The sequence below is a fragment of the Anser anser genome (genome assembly GCF_964211835.1).
Source record: "Anser anser genome assembly, chromosome: 5".
Taxonomy (NCBI): domain Eukaryota; kingdom Metazoa; phylum Chordata; class Aves; order Anseriformes; family Anatidae; genus Anser; species Anser anser.
In genome coordinates, this window is record NC_139725.1 from 42347864 (window position 1) to 42372069 (window position 24206).

Here is a 24206-nt window from a genome sequence, read left to right on the forward strand (position 1 = left end):
CCCGAGCAGAGCCGTGCCCGCTCCAGCACCGCCCCGGGGCCGGGGGCCGGGCCGAGCCGGGGCCGCCCCCTTCTCCCCGCTCCTCGGCCGCTTCCGGGCGGCGGCCGCGTCACATCCGCGCGGCGGAGATGCCGGTAAGGCCGCGGGGGGGCCAGGGGCTCCGCCGGGACCGGGGGGGACACGGGACGGGGCGGCCGGGCGGGGTGCGGGCGGCCCCGCTCCTCCCCGCAGGCCCCGGCTGCCCCCCGCGGGGCCGGCCCCGGGGCTCGGCGCCGCCATGCCGGGAGCCGCCCGCTGCCTGCTCCGGCCCGGCCCGGGGCCAGGCTGCCGGCACGGCCCGCAGGGGGGCTCCAGGGCCCCGTCCCGCCGTTATCTTGAGAACGCGTTCGGTACGTTTGTGATGGGGGGGGGGGGGGGGAGGCGTAGCCGGGTCTCCTCCCGTCGCCAGCCTCCCGGTGCTGGTAGGTGAGGCTAGGTGCGCTTTACCTCCCAGCCCAAATAACAAACAGCCGGCTGCTGGTGGAATAACTCCAAAGGGGAGTCACCCCAAAAGTTATCTGACTCTCGGTGTCCGCCAAGGAACTTCTCACCGTCAGAAGCTGGGCGTCTTGGCAGGGAAAGCAGAGGTTCCCCACTGGCAGGTTCAGTGTATACGGTTACCTTTCAGCAGCCATTTGGATAATCCCCCTGGGGACGCAGCCTCCCTCCCTCTTCCATGCTCTATGATTTTCAGTTGATTCCATAAGTTTCCAGGTAAACACTTCATTTTTTCAATGAGAAGTACGTATTGCAAAGAAAACGTGGAAAATAGCCTCCAAAAATGAGCTTTGCAGCACTAGAATGTTATTTTGCTGACTCAGTAACAACAGAAATGCAGGAACTCGAATGAGTTTTCCCAGTACTTCAAGGTACATTCTGCAGTTATGTGCAACACCTGCTGACTTTTTTTTTTTTGGTTCTTACCTCTACATTCCCTCTTTTTTTGTTGTTTTAGGTTAAATTGAATATTTGCAGAACACAGCTTCATGCAGGAAGACCACCATACAGTTGTACGCTTAGGAAAATATGAGAATAAGCAGGGAGCGTTCTCTCTGAATTAAAAAAAAAAAATCTGTGCCTTGCTGAGGACAGCTGCAGGAATCGGACACTTGAATCAATGTTATCGGATGAGTTAGAATCCAAACCAGAGGTGAGCAATTATCAAGTGGGTTTGGTTCCCAGAGAAGTTTATGGGCAACAGTTAGGAAAAAGTTTAGTGAGACTACTCAGTTTGCTGCTTAGATAGTAATTCTCAGTGTTGTTTTTATTCAGTGACGTTTTCTAACTCTTATGTTTTTATTTGAATGGTAAAAGATTAAAGATTATTGCAGGCTTTCCTCCTTCCTCTCAATTTCAGCCAATACTGTTGCCTGTTCTCAGGTTACATTTTTTTTTCAGTATTATAATGTTCTTTCTGTTACAAGAATAAAATAAATTACTGTACTGACTATTTCTTTCCCTCAAACCAAATTGACTTTACTCAGTTTTGGAGAGTCTGGATTATTTTGTTTACGTCAGCCAGTTCTGTTTTTTGAAGTCCTCATGTTTCCACTAAGGAATTGGCAAGAAGCAGCAGAGGGTTGCACCCAGGGGATCCTGGTTGCTCAGTGTGAGGCTGCTGTCCCCCAGGTTCAGCCACCACCATGCCTGAGCAGGAATGGCAATAACAGATGTATGTGCACATGAATGTGCACAGTGCACGCACAGCTGGCCACAAAGAAATACATACACAACTAAGGTACCTTTAATAGGTAAACACTAACAGCATAAACAACACAGAAGGCCATGGTCTTCCTTGTAGGTTAATCAGGCTTAAAGTTAGCAGAACATGTCCGTACCCTCAGTCAACTTGCACACATACTCACAGTCACAGATGTCTTCAGCCTCTGCCAGGCCTGAAGTTCTTCTGGTAACTGTGCCAGACCCACAGCTTTTTAGCCAGTTTCTGGCTGGGATCTTGCGTCTTTCCAGACTGTGGTTTCCTCCTATTCACGTGTTAGTTGACTGAAAGTTCACTAGCAGAACACTCACTTGCAGGGAAAATATCAGGAAGAGTGTTTAGTAAGTAGATAGGAGGAAATTCAGCAGGCTAACATAGAATTGGATTCTCTTATCTTCCCCTTGCCCACAGTTCTTCCTCCACGCACCTACCTTGATTCCTCCTTTGATCCTCCCTCTGAACATTGCGTAATAACTTGTTTTACACATCTTGCTGTCCCTGTTGTATCCTATCCATTTGGTCTCTCCTACGAGACCTGTTCAGATAACCTAGTAGGGTGTTTTCTTACAAGTTACATTTCACTTGAGCAGTGAGTGGCCCATTGATCGGTATCTGACTTCTAGTCTTTGTTACTCTTATCTGTAATTTGCTAGATACAAGTCTGCAGTTTGTTACATTCAACACAAAGGTGTCTTAAATTTATTGCTTCTCCCATTCCTTTCCTTTGTCTTTTAGGCTGAATAGCCATTAACCAGCTTTATACTCCCCCATTTAAAAGTGCAGAGGACTGTATCACTCTCTCTCCTTGCTTTTATACTTCTCAGCTTTACCTGTTCGGAAGGCTATGGTCCTGGAGCAGATACCTTACTACTGCTTTGAAATAAGCTTTGGGGGAAGTTCCCAGGTGGAAATAGAATTGGTTTTGTCAAGTCTTCTTTCATTCTTCAGTCCACATGCAATGTAGCATGTATCTTAAACTGGTATTTGAAAGGAAACGATGATTATATCATTATATTATATATGCTGGTAACTCACCACAGCCTAAGTAATGTAGTAAGGCATTTCCTTCTTAACAAAGTCCTTCCAATCACACCATTCAGAAAGCGTAGCTGCAAGTTCACAGTAGCACTGCATAGTCTCAGCTTGGTGGGCCACAAGGAGGTTTTTTCCCTTGCCTTGTGGTTGAATTCACGGAAACTGTTGTCGAATTTTCTAAATGATAAGGTGGGGGAACTTTATGACCTCGGTCTATGAGGGGGTGGATTCCCTTAGATTATTTCTGACAAACAGAGGACAGGACAGTTGGAATGCTTGTTCCCCTGTTCCTCAAATATGAGCAGGCCTGTCTTTTCCCAGCTTAAGGTATTTGTTTATTAGGTGTGTTTACATAATAGCCCTATTTTCCCATAGCAGAGTTGCATTTTTCTTCCCAGCAAACGCAAATAAGTCATTTTCCAGTAAGAACTGATAGGATGCATGAAGACTACAGTGGTTACAGAGGCTGTTCTTTCTATAGATGCTGTCTTCTGATCTATGTTCCTCAATCTTCATCAAGGCTTGATCAATGCTATAAACTGAGATTCATTTTTATTGTGGATTACCAAATGCTGTACACACCCTCTTCCTTGTTCTGATCGTGAGAGTTGGTTACTAGCTTAATGCCATTTTCCATTCGAGGTGAAACTGTGAAATGAAATGATACCCCATCTATATCTTTCCCAAATAGCAGTTCCAGCATCTCTGAAAGTCTGTCATGATTTTATATCATCCGGTGAACCATGGCACCATAATTCTCACAGCCACAGATATATCTTTCATATAGTCTACTATGTGAAAAAGGTATTCACTAAGATTCAATTGTATTTACACACAGGTAGGATCTAGATGAATATTAACCAAGGCACTACAAATGGATTTCATAAGCCTCTTTGGTACTCTTTTTATCGCTAAAGAAGTCACTAACATACGAGCAAATGTTTAATGCTTGCATAGAGGTGGATCTTCCTTTGATGAGCAATCACAGAGCTGCTTGGAGAGAGTTTATATGGGCAAATGTATCTGCCTTTTCTTCTGGATTCCCTGCCCCCAAAGCTGCATTGCCTGGATTCCTCAGAGAACTGATAAGATCTGCATTTTGCATGTTTTAAGCCTTCAGGGCGATTCATTACAATTGCAAATATTTCCAGGCACCTCCACCGCACTGGTCAACTGCGGAACTGCGGGGTGCTTTCTGCTGCCTGGGTAGCATTAGCATAGTTAATCAAGTGAACTACAGCTCTGGTCTATAAACTGAAATCTGGTCTATAAACTGAAATGGCTATTGAAAGGGGGGTGGAGGGAGGTATTTTAGCGTCTTCTGTCCCCCTCAGCACCTCACAAGGAGAGATTTTTGTGAAGCAATTCCCCAGATGTTATATGGGAGCAAGGTATCCTTGTTTCTAGCCATTAGCTTCCTGCCATCCACCCCCTTCTGCTACCGCCCCTTTTCCCTCCCCCCCCCGCGTAAATGTTATTTTGACCTTTTTGACCTTTTTTATTTTGTAGTGGTTCACTGGCTAAATTTAGAGCAGAAGCAGTTCCAATTAAAAACATGGTCCCTGCTGTTCTGGGAGCGTAGCCTGGCCCTGTGTGGGAGGACAGATCTGGACCTTAGCATCAGGCCAGCCTTCCCCTTCCCTTTCCCTTCCAGCCACCCCCACCACAAACAAAGCAGCTGTCTGCCACTTTTTAGCATATGAATCATCTGATGAAGGGAGTCTGTTACAGAACATCTGTCCTAGACGGCTATATTTTTGTTTCTCTAATGCCTTTTTTTTTTTTTTAAAGGGCTCCCTAAGAGGGATTCCCAGTTCTTTAAACAGATTTTTTTCCCCTCTCTCAGGTCAGGGACATTATCCAAGCCTTCCTGGTAACATAAGCATTCTGCAATGCTTGTGGTGATAGACCTTGAGATCATTCTTTTTGGTGAACAGGGATGACAATTAAGTGACAAGAGCCAATAAATATTTTACATTTAGTACATACACTGTCTGCGTAAAAGGTATTTCAGGGTTAAGTGGTGTTTCAGCAGAAGGAAAGGAGAATATATTCAACAAGGTGTTAAGCAGAGACAAAAATTCTTCCTAGGAAGATGCAGCTGAACTTTGTTCATCCTGTACTGAGAGAATCTATGAGCCTTGGAGGGACAGCTCACATCTGGCCCATAAGTTTGAATCTCTGCACTGGGGGTGTCCTTTTGCAATTAATATCAAAATTCACATTGAATTCTAAGGGACTTTTTTTGTGCAGATCTCAGCCATAGAGTAAAGCCACTTTACACCTCCTACTATTTGTTTTGTGGTTCGGTAATATTCTTTACATTCAGTTTCCCTTACTATCCCTGTTCAGGTACCCCAAGACATTCTGTGGGTTTGGTTACAAACTAATGCTTTGGGCATATTTGCAGAAGAATCAGTCCCCTCCTTTCATAGGTATTCGATATCCACCATCTCAGGAATACCTAAAGCCCATCTGGATCCTGTCAGGGATGCCAGATACTATACAGACAGAAAGTCTGCTGAACTTGTTGCATCCAGGAGATTCCTCCCCTGTTGGGAAGTCCCTTCAGATTAGAGACCCCTAGACTGTTCCAAGGTCCGGTCAGAAGCAAGGCTGAACCTGCTCCCATGCATGCACACAGACAGGTACGGCTATAAACACTAATATAGGTGGAAGGACAATACCTTTACAGACATCCACAAACATGAACAGCATTCATGAGGAACAGGAAGATCACAAACGGCCTAATCCTCATCCTGTTCATCAGGTAATCAGGCTTGAAATCTGCAAGCGTATCATGTCCTCCTTCAGCTGACATTCATACTCACATTCATGGATCTGTCCAGTCTGTCAGACCTTGAGTCCTTCCAGTATCCATATCCAGCCATCTTATTTTATTTTTTAATCCAGCCTCTGGTCAGGATGTTGAGTTTCCAGATTGTGATTTCCTCTAGTTCACAGGCTAGTCTGACTTGAAGTTTATTGGACAAACTCACTTGGAAACTATTTAGGAGCAAGCAGTGTTTGAGAAGATGGGATGGGCTACAGTCATGAGGCACAGCAGCGTCCTGACCTGTATGTAGCCTGTTAACATGCGGTCAGCCCCTTTTATCCCCATCCCTTCCTGTTCCCCATGGTTGTTCCTCCCCTATCCACCTTGATCCCTCCCTTGCCCCGCCTTTGAACCTTCCCCTAAATATCTCAGTTCTTCCACATTCCCACATCCCCTGCTTAAGGCATCCTAATAATAACTTTTACCCAGTCTCACAATTCCTCTCCTATCCCATAAGCAGCTTGCTGTTTGCTGTAAGACCTGTGCTGGTAACCCTTAGTAATGTTGTTTTCCTACCTCTTACAAAGTTTCTGGTTGAGTTTCTTCAAGGTCACACAAGTCATTCGCACTCGAGCATATCCATCAGCGTCCCATGTGTTCTTTCTTTGTTACTCTCTTATCTGCAGAGTGTTAAAGGATGTGCATCGGCATATTTAATTACCTTCCTATTCCTTATTTGTCCTTTTTGCTGAATAGCCAGTTTCCAAATATCCTTACAGTTTCCTGTTTACTTTCATCTGTAAACACAAATTAAAAGACAGTTAAGAAAGCTGCACATAATGTTTGCAATGATCTCCCCCCCCCCCCCATTTCAATTGTTTTAATTATCACAAAAAAGTTTTTAGTGATTTTGGGGAGGAAGGTTTCTGAAAGTACCTAGCTGTTTAAATGCAAATGTCACTTTTTAATTTTCCCTTAATTATTTGATGTCGAATTGGGAAGGGTATACTTAATGATTGGTTTGTTTTAGTTTGTGAGCTTTGTTTTTTTGTTTTTTTTTTAAATTGGGTATTTTAATAACGAGGCTGATTCATGTGCTTTTATTTTCTTCTGCTTCTTTTGCCCCCTGTAATTCTCCATACTAGCTTGTTATTGCTTTAGGATGAAATTAAAAGGATCCCTTTTCTTTTGGGTATCTGTTTTGTGGCTGCTGCCTTTTGCTTTTCCTTAGTGGCTTAATGTTGATGTGTTGGAGCGGAGGCTTTAAAGCAAAGCTTTTCTGGTGTAGGAGGAAGAGTTTTATCTAAGACCATCTGTATAAAAATAGAAAAGTCCATAAAATGTGTATTTCATGGTAGAGTACATAGCTGTTGGGATCAAGGATAGCTTTTAAATTAAAGACAGCCCCATAATTTAGAACCATTTTGCTGCTCATAGGTTTTAGTCTAGCTTCTTCTTGTTGCCTTACTTTGCTACTCTTATCTCCCTTCTCTTTCTTTTTCCCTCCACAATGCATTTTGTCTTAAACTAGAATGCAGGCTTTTCAGGGGTGGCCTCTCACCACGTACATATTTTTTGACAACACAAGAGTAGCTCCCTCTTCTGACTGGGGCTTGTGGATAATTTTATAGTGTATCTAATGGGAGAAAAAAGAATAATCTTTCAAAGTGCAGTCTGGCTCATGACCTAGCTCCATGCGGCTTACCGCCATCTGGATGACCTCAGGGTTTAATATTTACCTTTGCAGTTGACACTGAAGACAGGCTGCTGCTAAGGGAGGTGAGCCGGGAGCAGGGGCAGGCTCAGCCCCTTACTGACCAGGGCACGCTCCTGAGCGCCTGAACACAGCGGGCAGAGGTGGGTGCTGGTAGCAGGGCCCATCGACAGGCCCAGGTGTGGCAAAGCAGTGAACCTGGCCCAGCAACCATCCAGGGAGCCTGCTCAGGAGCAGCTGAAGATGGGGCTGAAGTGACTGCTGCAGTATCAGTGTGGGGTCTGTCCAGGAGAAGAAGCCAGAGACACAGCTAAAGACATGTAAACCTACAGCAGGAAACAACTAGCACCCCAGGCTGGGTTTAAATGGGCCCATGGGCAGAGGGTGGGGGGGTGCTCCAGGTGAGACCGCTCAGGACAATTAAGGCCCTGGCAGCAGTATTTCATAGAGGTAAAACTGAGGAAGCCTCAGTATTTCCAGTGTTTTTATGTGAGGAAATAAACATAAAGAAATCAGAGCCTAAAGGAGCTTGTTTTCTTTGTAGTTTCTTTGATAGAACGCACTTGACCCTCGTGTAGGAAAGGCTCAGAAAGCTGGTATTTAATGTAGAAATAATTTGGAATTGGGTGCCAGTTTTTCTGAAAGTTAAATGCTAAGACACTCACAACATACTTGTACAAAATAACGATCAAATGACTGGCAACTCTTTTTTTTTTTGTAAGCAAGTGGCATTGTGATTAAGTGAACAGAGCGTGCTTTTTTAAATTTGCTTTCTTTTGACACTGATGAACCATCTCACTGCACAGACAATTCCATCTGTGCTCTTCATGAATACGTGTTAAGATGTGCAACGATGAGGGTAGTAGCTTTTGAATACTTAATTTTGTACAGTTTCCTTCTAAATGCCAAAGACAAAGGAAGCCCAGTGCATATAGCTGCATAGTGCAGGATCTTTGCACTGAGGAGTTTCCTAGAGATAAGGAATAGTGACTTCAGGGTTATGTTTTTGGTTTATTTATTTATTTATGTATTTATTTTAATCCATGTTTTTCTAAATATTTGAGAATGTGAGTATAGGACTAAGTCTGTTTGCCAGAACCTACAGCCAGATAGATTCTATATATGTTTTTAGGGGCACTTTCTCTGAAGTACAGGGTATATGCCTAGTCTGTTACAGATAACCCCTTTCAGTCTTTCTGGTCCCCAGAAGTTTAATTCCATAGAGGGGAGGAATTTGAGGTAATATTTGTCAGAAAAGGTTGTGGACTCACAGAAAAAAATTAGTTTGGTCCATTGCAAAAGTTGTGATGTGCTACCTCCTATCACTCAGCAGTACATCCTGTGTTAAATCAGACTATTTTCCTATGGACTGCTGTGGCACTGCTAGTGGAAAAGAGAGTCTCATCCTGTGTCTGAGCTGTGGAGGTGAAGAGGAATCCAGCGTTATATCCAGGAGTGTGACAAAAGCTTCAGCTTTGAGACGTTGTCAAGGGGAGAGAATGATTAAACAAGGCGCATGCTTTGCTGCTCTGAACTTGATTAAATATGGGAATACTTTCAGGAGTGAGGAAGGGCATTTCTCTGACTTCTAGCTCCGTTTTGAATTTCAGGTTCTTTTTTTATGACTCCAGATTTTCATAAGTTACTCGGAATTAATTTTTGCTTTGGCAGAGCCGGTGATGTTAAGAATAGCAGAATCTGCTGGACTGAATGACCTGCGGGGCCCATTAGGATGAGAGCTGCTCCCTATTTCTGGTCTTAGATCCAGCCGGTAATGAGGTTTAGCACAGTTTTCAATAGGTGCGCACACAGGATGCTGGCACCTTCCCACATAAACACAGACGGCAGAAGTAGCCTGATCCTGTTTCTGAGGATTGCTGCTCAGGGAAAACCTTTCATGAGTTACTCCAGTATCTGGCCCCACACCTCTCATCCTACTTGCCAATTAGCCTGGCTTGACATTCGCTATTACATCACACACGTACACACTGGAGAGTGTGATCCCATAGGAGACAGTCGTGAACAGTTTCATGAGAAGACAGGAGAGACCGTGATGGTTAGGCACAGCGCTTGGCCAGACCAGTGAATTGCCTGGCTTCCTGCTTACATATAATGGCCTTCTTTTATCCCCCTTTCTCCATATTCCTGTGTTTGTTCTGCCCTGATCCACCTTGATCTCCTCCTTTTTTTCCTGCCTTTGGCCTTTTGCTTAAACAACGCATAAGAAGTCCCCAAATTTCTTGTCAGGAAGTGCAACCCAGAGTAAGTCCTATACCCCTTTATGTAACAGCCCCCTTTACTTTTTATAGTATTCTGGAGTTTCTTCTGGTGAATCCCCTTAGTGGTTGGGTTTCACGCTAAGGACAATGGCTTTAATTGTTCACCTTTGATGGTTTTAGCCATAACTGATTTGAACAGATGATGCTGTCTGCCCCCACCCTCCTCTTGTCATCCCAGCCTTGTTCTCTGATCATTATCTGCCAGTTTTGAATAGTCATTAGCTAGATATCTTTGTGACTTTTCTCTTGCTTGCTTTTTATTTAAAAGGCCAACTTTCTTTGCTAAGTGTTTAAAGCCAGTATTTTTTAAAAAGATAACTATATCTAAGGCTGAGCATGGAAAATATTTGCTTGGAAGGTGAGAGTGCAGTCAAGTATCGAGTGATAAAAGATGAATTAAAAAGGAACATATGAGATAGCATAAGTAGCCTTCAGTATAGTCTGCAATGATCTAGAAATTGTTGTTAAAGAAATGAGACTTTAATCTATATTTCACAAATGACAAATACAAGTGATACATTCTTTGCCATTAATGTAAGCTGAAAAGCTTCCGTTTACTTTGATGGTAATAGTTGTCTTTTGCATCTCCTACAAGAGAGGAGTAGAGGCTACTCCTACAAGGAGGGAATAATGAAGTAGGTTTAGTACCTTCTTAATGATGTATGCTGCTGTTCACCTAATCTTCTATATCTCTTTCCAGCTGCTGGTTCAGTTTGTTCAGAATACTTCTATTCCACTGGGGCAAGGGCTGGTGGAATCGGAGCCAAAAGACATCACCTGCCTGTCTCTCCTTCCTGTTACTGAGACCTCAGAATGCAACAGACTCATGTTGCCAGGTAAAGTCTATGCAGGAGATCTTTGTGAAGATGCTGTTTATAAAGGTGGTTTTATTGCTGCACTGTAGTATGTCATCCCTGCCTCTCGCTGATAACGCATTCCAGCGATGGAGCAACAAATTCAGAAGGATGACTGAAATTTTTCTAATTGAACAGCTAAGTCTGATTACCTAGAAATTTCCTTCTTCACCCAAAATCTAAAGTGTTCTTTTTTTTTTTTCTGGTAAAATAATTCATAGGTATCTTTTCGTCATAGTATTTTTATACTTTTTATTTTCTTTGGTTTAACTTTCTTCACTAGATGATGAAAGAGATCTCACTTCTCCAAGTCACACTAATTCTTCCAAAGATGTTTCTTCATCTGCTGTCTTGAGGAGCCTGCAGGTAAATGTGGGTCCTGATGGAGAGGAAACAAGGGCACAGAATGTACAGAAACCATCTGAACTTCTGTCATCATCAGAGACTTCCAGTTTATTGCAAGACCTCCAGCCCAGTGACAGCACTTCATTTATTCTTCTCAACCTAACAAGAGCAGGTAATTCTCCTTCTGTTTGTCACCTGACTGGATATGTCTCAGACAACAGAATGCAGGAGATACAAGTACATCTCTGTCCCTGCTGCTTATGAAGGGGAAAGATCACGAAATTTGCTGGGCATTATTGGATATTTCAGCAGCATTTAATCATCAACAGCTTCCTCCAACGCAGAGGTCAGTGAAGACTTTTTCCGTGGAGCTATTACATCTGTGCCATGAATGCTAGCCTTTGGGAAGCGAAAGAACTTTCCCTCTTCCCACTATTACGTCATAATTCTGTTTCATGAGCTTGTCTTTTTTTCTAGGGTTGGGCTCTCCAGCAGAGCACTTGGTGTTTGTTCAAGATGAAGCAGAAGATTCTGGGAATGACTTTCTCTCTCATGATAGCACAGACAGCAGTACACCGTGGTTCCTACGAGTGCAAGAATTGGCCCATGACAGTTTAATTGCTGCCACTCGGGCACAGCTCGCTAAGAATGCCAAAGCAAGCAATAGTGGTAGGATATCTCCTGATTCTGTCTCAAAATTTGAGTGTTCCATACGAGACCTCTAGTTTCATCTTGTTTCTTCCTATCTCTTTCACTCTCTCTTGCTCTTAAGCTATTCTGATGTGTCCTGAAACTGTCAGTGACAGAGTTATACAGAACAATCGTGTAATTTTTCTGTAACATACATAGGCTCCTCAGTTTTTCTCAGGGAACGAGCTTCAGTGGAGCCAGCAGTTCCATTGCAGTCCCCTTGTTCTCTGGTACATGTAAAGAGTATTTTCTTTCTGACTGCAGTTGTTTGTATTTCAACTTTCATTTTCACTTTCAAGTGTATTTTTAATGCGTACTGTAACTCAAGGTTTCTTCTTAGCTCCACTTGGTTTCAAGATCAGCTTTCTGAAGAATACGTAATTGGACTTAGTCACATACTTGGTGACAATTATTTCAATAAAGAATTGCAAACAAATGCAGTATCTCTTTTACCTAACGTGTTCTTAAAAGTAGTTATCCTGGCTGCTACTTGGACGGTTGCTATTGACATAGAGATTATTTTTACAGTTTCTGATGCATTGGCTTTCTATTCTTGTGATAAGCCTCGTCTGGTAGTGGCTGGTCTTGTATGGATAGCTTGCTGGCAATAGTTTATGGGCCTGGTAAGGTTTGCAAATCTCTGATTCCTGTTGTGGGCTGGGTAGCTGTGTGTAGGACATAGTAAACAATCAGTAACCAGGCACATATCTACTTTATAGTCCTGTATCACATATGATGCTGCTTTTATCTATTAAATTTGACACATCTTGGTAATATGGAACTTTTTCAGATTTTGGTGGGCTTTTTCTTCCAGGTGAAAATGTTCATCTTTGTTCAGGAGATGGGCAACCGAAAGACTCTAGCCCCATTCCTCATTTATCTCGTGTGGAAAGGAAGCTGAAGTGCACAGTTGAAGGCTGCGATCGGACGTTTGTGTGGCCAGCTCACTTCAAATATCATCTGAAAACACACCGGTGAGCAGAATAAAGATATATGTTGTTCTGACTTTGATAAAAACATGCTCTATTTGGGATAGCATTATTTTTTGACATCAGCGAGCTGTGAAACCTGGTATTACTCTTAGATATACTAGGCCCTTTGCTTGCCTTAGGATGGTTATGTTGAAACATTTTGGCCAGATTTAGATTATTTTCTCAGGCTCTTGTTAGTGTTGGATTTAGAATATTTGTATTTTAACAGGTGCTCAGTAAAGACAATTAACAGTCACTATGTGCGTACCTTACTTTTATGGTACAGTGAACATTAGAACATGTGGGATGCCATCATATTTTATATATCCATGAACAGAGTTGCTTGTTCTAAAAAAAAACCTGACCATCATCTTTTCTGGCTGAGAAATGATCTGTCAGTAAGGTAGATGAGAAGCTTGAAAACTGGGAAGGACTCCAATAGATATGTGTCCATCATCTTGTCCTGAGGCAGGGCCAGCAGTAATTGCATGTGTTATATGTACGCATACAATTATTTTTGAAGCTCTAGTGACTGAAAATCTATGACCTTTGTGTATAATCTGTTGCACTGCTTTCCTACATCTTTCCAGGTCAATGTACATCTTTTCTAGGCAAGGTAATATGGTGCAAAGGTATTACCTGAATTATTTCTTCCGGTGGACAACCCAAACTCTGGCTATGTGGTAGTTCCTTAGGACTAATATAGGTCACTCACTTTGGTTGAGTTCCTTCATTTTCAGAAATAATTCATTTTGGATTAAACGTTTCTGCTTGTTATTTCATCAAAGATAAAAGAAGTTGAGTGTTTATGAAAAATATACTGAAGTAGGTGGTTATGAAACAGCTATTTTGTTGCTTTGCAGGAATGATCGCTCCTTCACCTGCCCAGCAGAAGGCTGTGGAAAAAGTTTTTATGTCTTGCAGAGGCTGAAGGTGCACATGAGAACTCACAATGGTGAAAAACCCTTTGTATGCACGGAGCTGGGCTGTGGGAAACAATTCACAACAGCTGGAAATCTGAAGAACCACCTGCGAATTCACACTGGTGTGTTTTAGACTTCACCTATTTGTGGTCTGCAGTGGTGGGGTCTTTACTGAGGATTAAACCGCTCCCTTCTCCGTCCTCAAGCTCTTGAGAATCATATGCTTGTATATCTCTGGCCTTCATTAATGTTCCTTTTTTATTAATTCACATTGATCTGTGGGACAGATTAACCAACAGATTACCCCTTTTACTACCCTGTATAATTTCATACAGGAACTACTGTATGATGGTGTTGTGCTCCTCTCAGACCCACGCTCTGAAGATCTCTCTTCCCCCTTTGAGTTGTTTGATTGTGCGTGGGGGAAATCTCTCTGTTTTGGGAGAGAGTAGACCATTCCTAATGGAATAGCCAGTGAACACCACTGCTGTAATTGTTTTTATAAAGAAGCTGTTTTAATTTCCTGAGAAGCACAATAACTTAGATGTTTCTTCAGTGTGAAGTCCTGGTAGGCAGTTGTAGCTGTACTGACATCTGGCTGAATCTGACTACCTTATATTATGTATGCTGCTTGTAGAATGGGAACATTTGGGAAATTTAGGGAGTAAGGAGTACAGTGGAATCAGTATTAAAAATGTAGCAGCAAAGTCTAACAGAAAAAGGCAATAGTTAGAAGACAGCATTTTGGCATGCAAACTGTTGTGTTTGTGCTAATGCTAATCCGGGATGTTACCATATATTGGAGCCTGTGTACTCTTAACTCATACTCAGCTTTTTATATTAAATAAAACAAGAACCTTAATTTCATAGTGCTGTATTTTATATATGGTTTGTTTATGCTGTCTCCTGTGCAGAATTTGATTCTGCCATGTCAGTATTTTTAGAGGTTGGTGTACCAGCTGAAGTCTTGACAACTGCATAGAGTGCGTTAGGTGCTTTTATCCCAGGAAGGTGTTTGAGAGAGCTGCAAAAGTTCCTGCTGAAATGATCGGAAATTTTAGTCTAAGTTAGCAAAGCTGATAGTGAATATTCTGAGGGTTTTGCTTGTTTGTTTTTTAAGCCTTGGGGTTAACACACCACTGAAATAAATGTTTCAGTTCAAGCCTCTCAGGACATTGTTAGAGATTCCCTGATGGCCTATGCAGGTTGCATTAGAGCTGGTTAACATTTCAAAATAACCTTGACAACTGTGAGAGCGCAAGGCATCTCTAGTAAAATGAAAAATTATGTGGGCTGCCAACAGCTGTGTATGCTTTCTGCTTTAAACACTCTACCGTATGCTAGGTACATTGTAGATACACATGGAAAAACGTTGCTATTTTAAAGCATTCACAGTCTAACTAGAACACATGGTTTGGGGGCAGATGTTGGGATGTAGTAAAAAGTGATATATGCCAATAATAAAATTTTGAATGTGTAGTAACAGTAACCATAGTTTGTACAGTTTTCTTTTGCACTTAAAGCTCCCAGCCAAAGCACAGATGAAGTAAATAGGCCCGGCTGACGCAGGCACAATCGTCCATGATAGAGTGTTTTGCAACCGACAGAGCAGTAGCTTCTGGAAGAATAAATAACAACTTTCTAACCTGCAATTTGTTCATGTGCAATTAAGAGTTATGTCAGACCAAAGTTGTTAAAAAATGCAGATATAAATAGATCTAGGGTTTCTTATAGATGGAACTGTGTGCTGTTATTTTTGTCGGTGGTAGCTTTCCTTCCTTCTACTTCTAACAAGCCAGAATGTACACGTAGTATTTGGAAATCTGCCGTGTGTTTCAGTTCTGTAACACCAATCGATCTGTTGAATGCTACCGCAGATTTAAAGCTGAGAATGAACTATAGGGAGAGGGCTTTTAAAGACAAAATCGGAGTAGAAACACCTTTAAAAACAAGCTTGCTCTGAAATCAGAGCTATATATATGTTAGACAATAGAAATAGCTCAAGTAGCTTGCTTAACCTGCTATAGACTTCTTACTCTGATACAGCAGTGTAGAAAAAGGCTTGAAATCATATTGTTAAACATGGTATATGTTAAACATGGTATATTGAATTCTTTAGTGGGATGTTGCAAGCAACAGTTAGCTCTAGTTTCACTTAAGGCTTTATTAAAAAGGAGTTTAGGACATATTAAGTATATTACATTGCATTAGTGTAGTCATATTCCAATTTATCATCCTGCAGAAAAATGCAAAAATAGCTCTGGAGATATAAACAAGTAACAAATTTCAGCCTATGAGAACAAATTGTGCCTTGAATTGCTGTTTCTTCACAGATAAATATAAATGACTGACACATCTCTCACAGATTTTTGCCAAGGTCAGCCCGATCTGAAATATAGTATAGAATTTGATACGAAGATTCAGTTAATAATACATACAGTTAATGGGATTTTTGGCACTGAGAGGCAGAATGGGAACAGGATCCTAGGAGTTACTGAAGCAGAAAGATGGCTGTTAAGAACTGCATATAGATGATATATCATATTCCAGGCACTTTTGTATTACTCTTTTGGTATTTATGCACTTGGAAAATCTATTTAGAAACGGAGGATCTTTTCTTGCCTTTCAGGTAATGATGATCTAACAATCAAAGAGTTTAAGTGTTTCCTCTTGAAAGCTGATGAAGCGAATGCTTTAAAAGACTCAGGAAGCATATATATCGTTTCTGTTGAACTTTGTTGCATGTAAGGCCAAAAGGGAGAATGGAGTAGAGTTCTTCAGGCTGTTCTCAGGGGCTTGGACAATCAGATCAAATTGTGATCCCAAAATATAAGAACTTACTTTTCCTTTGTAGGAGAAAAACCCTTTCTGTGTGAGGCACAGGGATGTGGTCGCTCCTTTGCCGAGTACTCCAGCCTTCGGAAACATTTGGTTGTCCACTCAGGTAAGAGTTTTCATCTGACGTTCTGTGACCTATCTGAGAAAAGATCTTTACTGTAGAACTTAGATTTGATTTTCTTAAGAAAAAAATCCCTGTTTTCTACAGAATTTCTGGCTATACTGTTTGATAGCTTCCTTTGCGGTGCCTGTGGCCTGCACGCTTTAATTTTTCTGTTGTTTCTGGTTCTAAATGTTATGTTTCTGACTTCAGATTACAATTTTTAAATTTATTTTTTAAAATTAAGAGTGTTTCTAAGATATCAGAAAGTTGGATATCTGTTTCATGGCTGCCATTTTCTTATTTAAAAGAGAGAACCTAGCAGCTCTTTACAATCATCAAAACCATTCAGTCTCTCATGAGTGGATTTCTGCCGTGGGTAGGGTTTTCCTTTTTATTTAGTACTACTTAATTGTACCCTAATGCCAAAGAGCATTAGATGGGCATTTCACAAGTGTTTCAAAGCTTCTACCTTCTGTTTTGATTGATCTATCTTAAGTATCTTCAGCATGTGATAAATATGGCTATTTTGAGGAAGGGGAGTAACTTTTTGGGACTGCATGAGTTCTCCGTGGTTTTTTTCACCCCATCTACTTGGCTTCCATGCTGCTAAGCTCACACTTAGGGATTTCATACTTGGTTATAGACGGGGGAAATGACAGACTCCTCTGCCTGCCCTCTATGGGAATCCTTCCACAGTGACAAGTTATCATCTAGTGTCTACTCAATAATATAAACCAGACATTGCAATCTGTGGTTCATCTCTGCTTCCTTGCTTTTTGTCAGTTTGTATTCTAGGTATGAGGCATCAGATATTTCCCTGTCACCGAGTAAGAGATTCCAAATAACTTGTACCTTTCTATAAATCAGATCTGAAATGTTATGTTACTCTTCAGACTTGAGGTTTCCAACATCTGGTAATGTTGGTATCTAAAACTCTTCTGTTCTGGAGCCTTAGGAAGGCTTTCCTCTCTAGGAAACAGGAGTGTTTTTCACTTTTTTTTCCCCATGGATAATTAGCATGAAGGGTGTCAACAGCCATGTCAAAACATGCTCATGATTCCTTGGTTGATGAGATTTTTATTCCCAATTTGGTAATTCCTGGGATATTTTTCCCCCTTCTTCTCCAAGGAGTGAAGCCCCATCAGTGCCAAATTTGTGGGAAGACATTTTCCCAGAGTGGCAGCAGAAATGTGCATATGAGGAAACACCACTCCCGAATTGGAACAGCTGGCAGCAGGGAGCGAGAACAGCCAGGTAAGGAGGGCGTTCGTTCACTGTAGGAGAGAAGTGCAGGAAGGAGGTAGTGGATGGATGGTCAAAGAGAAGGGAAGAGAGACCACAAAACAGTAAAGAATAAAAGACTGTTCCTCTTGGAGATGGGGATGGATGGCTCACTCTCCCCTTTCTAGGATAGAAGACGGGATAGATAGATAGAATGTCTATTTCTGTACTGTGGTCAGGGAGCAGATAGGTTTATTATTTTCAAAATTAACATGAATCTGATATCTTTCTTTTTACGTTGATCTTTTTGCCCTTTGTTATATATTCTTGTTGTAAGAAGCCTGTTTTTTAATGCTGTGTGAATTATTTAAAGAGAAAGCCAAGCCTGCATGAGATCCTGTCATACTAACATCCAAAACAATACATGTAGGAGTTATCATCCATTGGAGCTCCAGATGCCTGTAGAGTAGGAACTGATAAAGTAGATGCCTAATAAAGAAGTCTATGTGACTTGGAGGGGGGACGGGGATCGTACCATGTGTTCCAGTGTCCTTACATCATTTTGTTTTACCCTTTTTTCGCAATAGAGTCACTGATGGGCAGCAGTTTGCTGGAAGAATCTACAGTGCATAGTAAGAATCTCATCTCCATGAACTCTCAGCCCAGCCTTGGTGTTGAGTCCCTGCATCTGCCAGACACGGAGTCTATTATTGGAGTAGAGGAGGGTGAGACCAGCTGCTCTTTTTTCCGTCCTCTTATATGTGGTGACTGAAGTGGGATTGATCGTTCCTCCTAGAGACTGATCATGTCGCAGTGGGACAAGTGAGCATTGCTTTAAGTGTGCACGGAGCAGGTGGGTAGGTGGAGAATGAATCCTAAAACTGGAGTCGGAGAAGACCTGCTGGACCAAGTTTCTCTCTTGCAGAGCTTAAAAGGTGAAGTCTGCTGCTTAGATGTCATTTAGCCCATGTTGTGGAACGCCATTTCAAAACTGCTTATGCAGTCCATTCTCCTAAAGCCTAAAGCGTTTGTTTTGCTGGAGCACTTAGAAGCCCAGTTAAGGACCGGGACCTCATTGTGCTAGGCACTGAACACCCAGTATCTTGAGGAACAGGCCTTCCATCCTTTACCTTCAGAGACTATATTCTAATACATCTCACTGTCAGAAGCTGACTTAATATCTGAAATAAATGTACTACTTGATATCATTTAATTACATTTGCTGTGTTCTTTTCCAGTTGCTTTTTCCGTGAAAATTTGAAAATATGAAGCGTTATAAATTAGTCTACCATGTAGATGTTTTGACTTTTCATTAACTTCAGACTTTCTTCAGAGTTAGCACTACTAAGAATGCAGGAATTTGCTAAGATACTATGCACCTGTTATGGCTCCTATGTGAAGGTAATGCTTTGAGTTTATATTGCTCCCCACCTGAATGTAAAGGTAGTGCTGCTGTTGGTAAAGGTATTGTAATTTGGAGGTTCTTGCAGAAGAAGAACTGCGTGTCCGTGAATCAGGATCTGATGTAGTTTGGATACCACCTTATTAGTTCATCATCACCTTAACAGGGAGATGCTCTAGTGAAATGTCTTCTTTCAGTTGCCCAGTTGAACAGCCTGTAATTCTTTTAACTAAAAATAACATTTTCATATGATGCAAAATTCCAGAACAAAAGTGGGAATTCTTTATTCCCATACCATTTTGAGGTGTATTAAGAGATTAACAATCAGAGATGTAATAATCCTACTTTCAGAACAGTTTGTTTACCAAGAAAGGTGCCTAGCGAGTTTCAGTTACTTGGTTTGATGCTTTTACTTTCATCAGCATTTCAGCATTTTCAGTTTAGGGACGGATACTAATACTAAGGACCAATAACAAAGACTTGGGCTTATCTGTTACTGTATTCATGTATGACACCTTAGTATTTGTTAAAGGCACATAGTATAATATCATATATTAACTGAATTCAAACCTTTGTAACCTTCCTTAATGTTTTCCTTTACACCTCACATGCTCGGAAATCTATTTTTCCAGCATCAAGTATTATTATGGAAACTAGCAACCAGTTTTAGCCAAGACCTCACAGTTTATAGGTGTGGATTTGGTTGGCAGTAAGGTTGGCACTAGTTTCTAAGTAGATTTCATCAGAAAGACGAGCACTCCAGAAACTGCTGGCTGAGCTGTTTATAATTAAAGTAGTTATGAGCTTGTACAACATGCTTTAACTGTAGACTTATTGGAATAAGTTTGATAAAGCAGGTTAGAAAGTCAGTTGCTGGTGACGAAAACTGTACACACTCATGCAGGATACAGAGGATAGGATAATCTTTATGTATAGTGTTAAAGTCAACACATCCAAGTGATGCTTGTGGTTTCAAAAGGAAGAAAACAACAGTGATACAGTAACTGAATATGGAAGTCATAAAGTTAAAAAAAAAACAACAAAAAAACAATACTGTATGCAAGACCTCTGGAAGGACATGCGAGTCTTGAACACAAAGCACATTCTGAGCAGGCCTATTACTTTTCATGTTGTCCTGGACTAAAATTCAACTGTAGTGTCAAAATGGTCTAAAAAAATGCAGAATATGACCATGTTTCAATCACCAGGAAGCTAAATTCAGGAGGTGTGAAAACAGAACATGAGGTTTGTCATTAGAAGGTTTCTGGTGGTGGGAGGCTGGTGTTTCCTAAACTCCAGCACTCGGAAGATATTAATTACTACTCAACCAAGTACAATTTAGTCTTCCTTCTGGGATTTTTTAATACTAAAATTGTTTTTTTCCTGAATTAGTACTTTCCTGTGATGCAGGTACTAGTAAACACAGATCAAAATGTATGTTAATTTCCTCCCACTGCTCCACATTTTTTCACACACTGTAGACCAGAGACTTGTAGCATGGCAGAAATATTTCCTTCTTTCTTCTTTCAACTTGACAGGGCACGGTGACAATATGATTACATCTCTGTGCTTTTTCGTGGGATACAGGGGAAAGAACAGCCTTTGTGTGCCCTACACAACTAAACCTATGTAGAAACTGGAGTACTGGTAACATCCTTCCTTGAACCTTCCCAGGTTGTTAAGCCTCCACAGGAAAGGAATTGGCTCTCAAACACTTGGTAATTTCACTAGTGAAGGACAGTATTTGAATCTGGGATACAGCACTCCGCAGATGCGTTGCGTAGAAAGCTCAACTAGAAAAAGAAAAAAAAAAAAAAGGAAAAACAGAAGCCTATGCTTAGATTTGTCGGAAATTCTTTGGGTCAGTAAGGATTGCTGCAACATAATGCACTCAGCTATGTACCAGCATGAACTGATCTCTGTGTAAGTCTTAACATAGCAGCCTGAAAACCTGGCACCCTAAATTCCTGGATCTAATGCTTTGTTATGATTTAAAATGCCATGATCTCAGTTTTATATCTTTATCTAATGTGCTAGCTGTTACAGCTACCGTATTTCTGATTTGACGATGAGTTGGTGTTATTATGGAAGGAGAAATAATTAGAGCTAATGAAGATGAAAAAGATGCAACTTCCATTTAAGTGAGGAAAAGATTGATAAAGAAATTGGACAATGCAGAAACATTGATAGCCATTAAAATTTTTTTTAATCTCAAAGTGCTTTGACACCATCATTCTCAGAAAATGGGTGGGAGCGGTTTGTATTTTTGAGACTCTTATTATTATCAGGTACAGGAAGATGATTAATGTGTGAACCATACCATTTCAGATGGTATACCCAGGCATTTGAGTGACACATTGACAAGTAATACCTTATCTCACTTGCACCAAAGTCCATCTTTGATATCCCAGTAATAGCAGAATTAGGACAATAGCAATCCGAAGTGACGCATTGTTTAATTATAACCTTCTCCATACTTTTGGTTGTTTTTTTTTTTCAGGCCAAATTAATTACCTAAATTGGTAAGAAGTTAAAACAAAGCTTCAAATCATGGCTTATGTGAGATATTTTAATATAGAAAGACTATTGCTTTTTCCTAATGGGAGGAAGAAGCAGATACATGGTCATCAGTAAATGAAGAGTTAACAGGCTCGAGAAGAAATTCCCCATGAGTCTTCTGCCAAGGTAGGTCAACTTCTGCTATTTTTGTAGAAATACCTTGTTTAAAGTCATTCTACCCCAGTTATGTATAAACCATAGCACATTGAGAAGGACACTTCTCTTTCTTTGCACTTCTGTGGCATGAACACAAGCAGCTGACATTAGAGGATGCACCTCTTCAATCTTTCATGTCTACTTTTATCCAGAGATAGTGCTTCAACCTTTTTAACTTGTTTTGTTTCATGCAGTCCTTTTAAAGAAGGGGAAATGGCTCACATGTGGAACACTTGTGAAGACTAAGGGAGGCTGCAAGGTTTGCTGGGTTGGACAAAATTTGCTCTAAACAACAGTCAGTCTTTTTTTCCTTTATTAAGTTCTCCCATCTCACTTACCCCAGAGCAATTATTGTCAGCCGAAACCAGAAAGTTCCTGAGGATTAACCTGGAGAATCTTGAATTCAGAGAATCAAGAGATGACCCATGGGTTCTTCTGTTAGATCTTACGTTGCCTTTTCCTCTCCTCTCTGTTCTTTGTGAGGTTCTCCTTCCTGTACAGTGCAGTCATTCTTTTCACTCTGAGGCTGGGGCACTCTGCAGAAATAGTGATTGTTTAATACTGGAAATGGTTTGCAGTGCTTACTTGCTGCTTTGCCCCATGCATATGAAATAGAGGGCCTGCCTAGCAGTCATGGAAGTCAAGACAGAGAAACCATGATGCTTAATTACAGAGGAGTAGCGTTAATGTAATTTTTCCTCCACTACATGTAGGGAGGCTTCTGTGAAAAAGGAAAAGATTTCCAGTCAAAGGCAAAAGAGCTCTATTGCATTATTATTATTACCTGTGAATGTCAGATTCTTCTTCCAGCAAGTCAGTAGCATCTTCTCCTTTTTTCCTTACAAATTCTTCACTTAGCCCAACATGCTGGAGGGTGTGTCTGTAGCGACGCTCTGCTCCTTGACGGGCATCATGCTATGAAATTGAAACTTAAATGGTAAGCAAACAGAACTGGGACTTTCCTGTAAGCCAAGTCAAGTTGTTTTAAAGTTTATGGCTGACACTCCTAATGAGAACAAGAGAACAGCAAAGCCCCTGTCCAGAATTTTTGTCTTCTGTAGGGTACAATATCAAAGCTGAATACTAGGAGAATGTCCCCCATCTCTCTCTAAGCTGGAGCTCACCTTTTCCTGCTTCTGTTCTTTTTCATTTTGTTCTTCTGTTCTCCTGCTTCTACAGCATTCCAGTCTTAACACAGTAGCACACTTGTGTCTGAATCCTGACTCTGACACTCAGGTTGAGAATATGTGCAAAAAAGGGTTGTGAGAAATTCTGGAAGCATGTTGGTTTGTAATTTGTAAGCACTAACCACGGTGGAGTTCAACAAACAGAGCTTGTGAAATAGCTTCACATCAGCTCATATTCAAGAAGCTGAAAACCAAGCATCCTGGATCCTATATCCTCACTGCCTCTGCATAAACCTTGCAAATTAATGTAGTTTGAAATGATGTTTTCCAGAGGGAGTGGCTGGTTTCTAAAGATTAAGGCATTCTGGATGGAAGACAGAAATCTTGTCTCCAGCTAAGTTCATGCTATCAATACTAGTTAATTCTTACCAACCTGACAAACAGAAACGTTACCAAAATTTATCATACAAATGTATTCTCTGCTTCCATTAACTACTCACCTGAACAGAAAGTTTAAGCCAAGAGGATATTTCTATTGAGATATCTTAAATCAGCACATAGCTATATATTGTCAGTATGTCTCTAACCAGGTATCTATCAACTCTGCAAGGAGACAGAACTTGAGAGAGAAAACTGAGGGAAATACACTTTCTATAAAATAAATTTTGTATCTACACTTAAGTGCACTATAGATTTGCAGGTGGTAGGTACTGTGTGATGGTGAGATGTGCTGAAAGCAACCACAGACAGCCGAGCTTGCAGGTGATAAAAGTGACTCAACAACCATTCATGTTTTTCCAGTAGCACTGGAGTTAGACAGTAAAAGTGCTCAACTGGAGAGGGTTTTGAGAAAAAAAGTTTAAAATTTCTAGACTGTAGGCCATGGTATTCAGGTGCAGAATAGGCATTCGTATAGTTTCTGGTGTGATAAGGCCTTAATTTTGATCAGACCGTATATTTTGATTGCAATATATATTAAGGATTGGAAAGCCCTACAACCAATAAGTACAAGTGTTTTTCAAGTCATGGGAAGGAGTTTAAGTAACACTTGGGTGGCTGTGCCATGTATTATTTTAAACATAGTCCAGAGACTATACGAGCCTTTGTACCTTCTCATCAATGAATAACTTGAGACTAAACTTCTTAATGCCTGTCTCAAATGAAAGACAACATATCCTGTCCAGAAACACTCTGGAACTTTGACCAGTTACCTTGGTGACCTGTTCAAAGAGGTATGGTCTGTTCTTGACTCGCAGCTGCATTTCTTCCAGCTCCTTTCTGTATTCCTTTGTTCTCTCTCTCATATTTTGCCTGAAATGGAAAATTTCCCTGTCTAATACAGGTTCCCTCTGACTGTAGCTGATCAGGAACCAGGAATTCTCAATAACCATTTTGTCCTTTAAATAGCTCTGGGAATTTTCCTTATTCCAAATGCTGGGGAAAACACTGCTGTT

The 24206-nt window shown here is 41.1% G+C and overlaps 2 protein-coding genes and 1 long non-coding RNA gene across 9 annotated transcripts in view; 1 reads left to right on the top strand and 2 right to left on the bottom strand.

Annotated features, from left to right (window-relative positions):
• On the top strand, window positions 1–18721 carry ZNF410 (zinc finger protein 410). 2 transcript variants are annotated; one of them, XM_083838675.1, is made up of 10 exons: window positions 1–134; window positions 995–1189; window positions 10264–10399; window positions 10701–10934; window positions 11240–11431; window positions 12267–12426; window positions 13287–13468; window positions 16201–16290; window positions 17416–17541; window positions 18096–18721. In XM_083838675.1, exons 2-10 carry the CDS (start codon window positions 1157–1159, stop codon window positions 18278–18280), a joined length of 1338 nt encoding a protein of 445 aa, XP_083694801.1. In that variant the 5' UTR covers window positions 1–134; window positions 995–1156; the 3' UTR covers window positions 18281–18721. The 2 variants fall into 2 exon arrangements, with proteins under 2 accessions (XP_083694801.1, XP_083694802.1); XM_083838676.1 differs by lacking the exon at window positions 1–134 and adding an exon at window positions 269–389.
• LOC310900548 lies at window positions 1196–10257 on the bottom strand. Of its 2 annotated transcripts, none has more exons than XR_014585213.1 (3): window positions 7310–10257; window positions 6147–6367; window positions 1196–5800 (listed from the first exon to the last, which is right to left on the bottom strand). It is a non-coding gene; the product is annotated as an uncharacterized lncRNA (long non-coding RNA). The 2 variants fall into 2 exon arrangements; XR_014585214.1 differs by having other exon boundaries at window positions 6147–7206.
• FAM161B (FAM161 centrosomal protein B) overlaps window positions 16188–24206 on the bottom strand; it is a 13091-nt gene continuing 5072 nt past the window's right edge. For 2 of the 5 annotated variants that reach the window (XM_083838671.1, XM_083838670.1), the window contains 3 exons: window positions 23964–24063; window positions 22410–22540; window positions 21466–22161 (listed from right to left, as the gene is read on the bottom strand). In XM_083838671.1, the coding sequence (XP_083694797.1) occupies window positions 22071–22161; window positions 22410–22540; window positions 23964–24063 (322 nt within the window). In that variant the 3' untranslated portion in view covers window positions 21466–22070. Of the gene's footprint in view, window positions 16324–19462; window positions 20704–21465; window positions 22162–22409; window positions 22541–23963; window positions 24064–24206 lie in introns of those variants that run through there. The other 3 variants (XR_014585209.1, XR_014585210.1, XR_014585211.1) reach the window with 3 other exon arrangements.

Bases quoted from the DNA above. Each gene is read 5' to 3' on its own strand.
- ZNF410 (XM_083838675.1), top strand. From the start codon at position 1,157: ATGTTATCGGATGAGTTAGAATCCAAACCAGAG. The intron at 11,432-12,266 runs GTAGGATATCTC...TTTTTCTTCCAG, and splicing joins TGCCAAAGCAAGCAATAGTG to GTGAAAATGTTCATCTTTGT. The intron at 16,291-17,415 runs GTAAGAGTTTTC...TTCTTCTCCAAG, and splicing joins ACATTTGGTTGTCCACTCAG to GAGTGAAGCCCCATCAGTGC.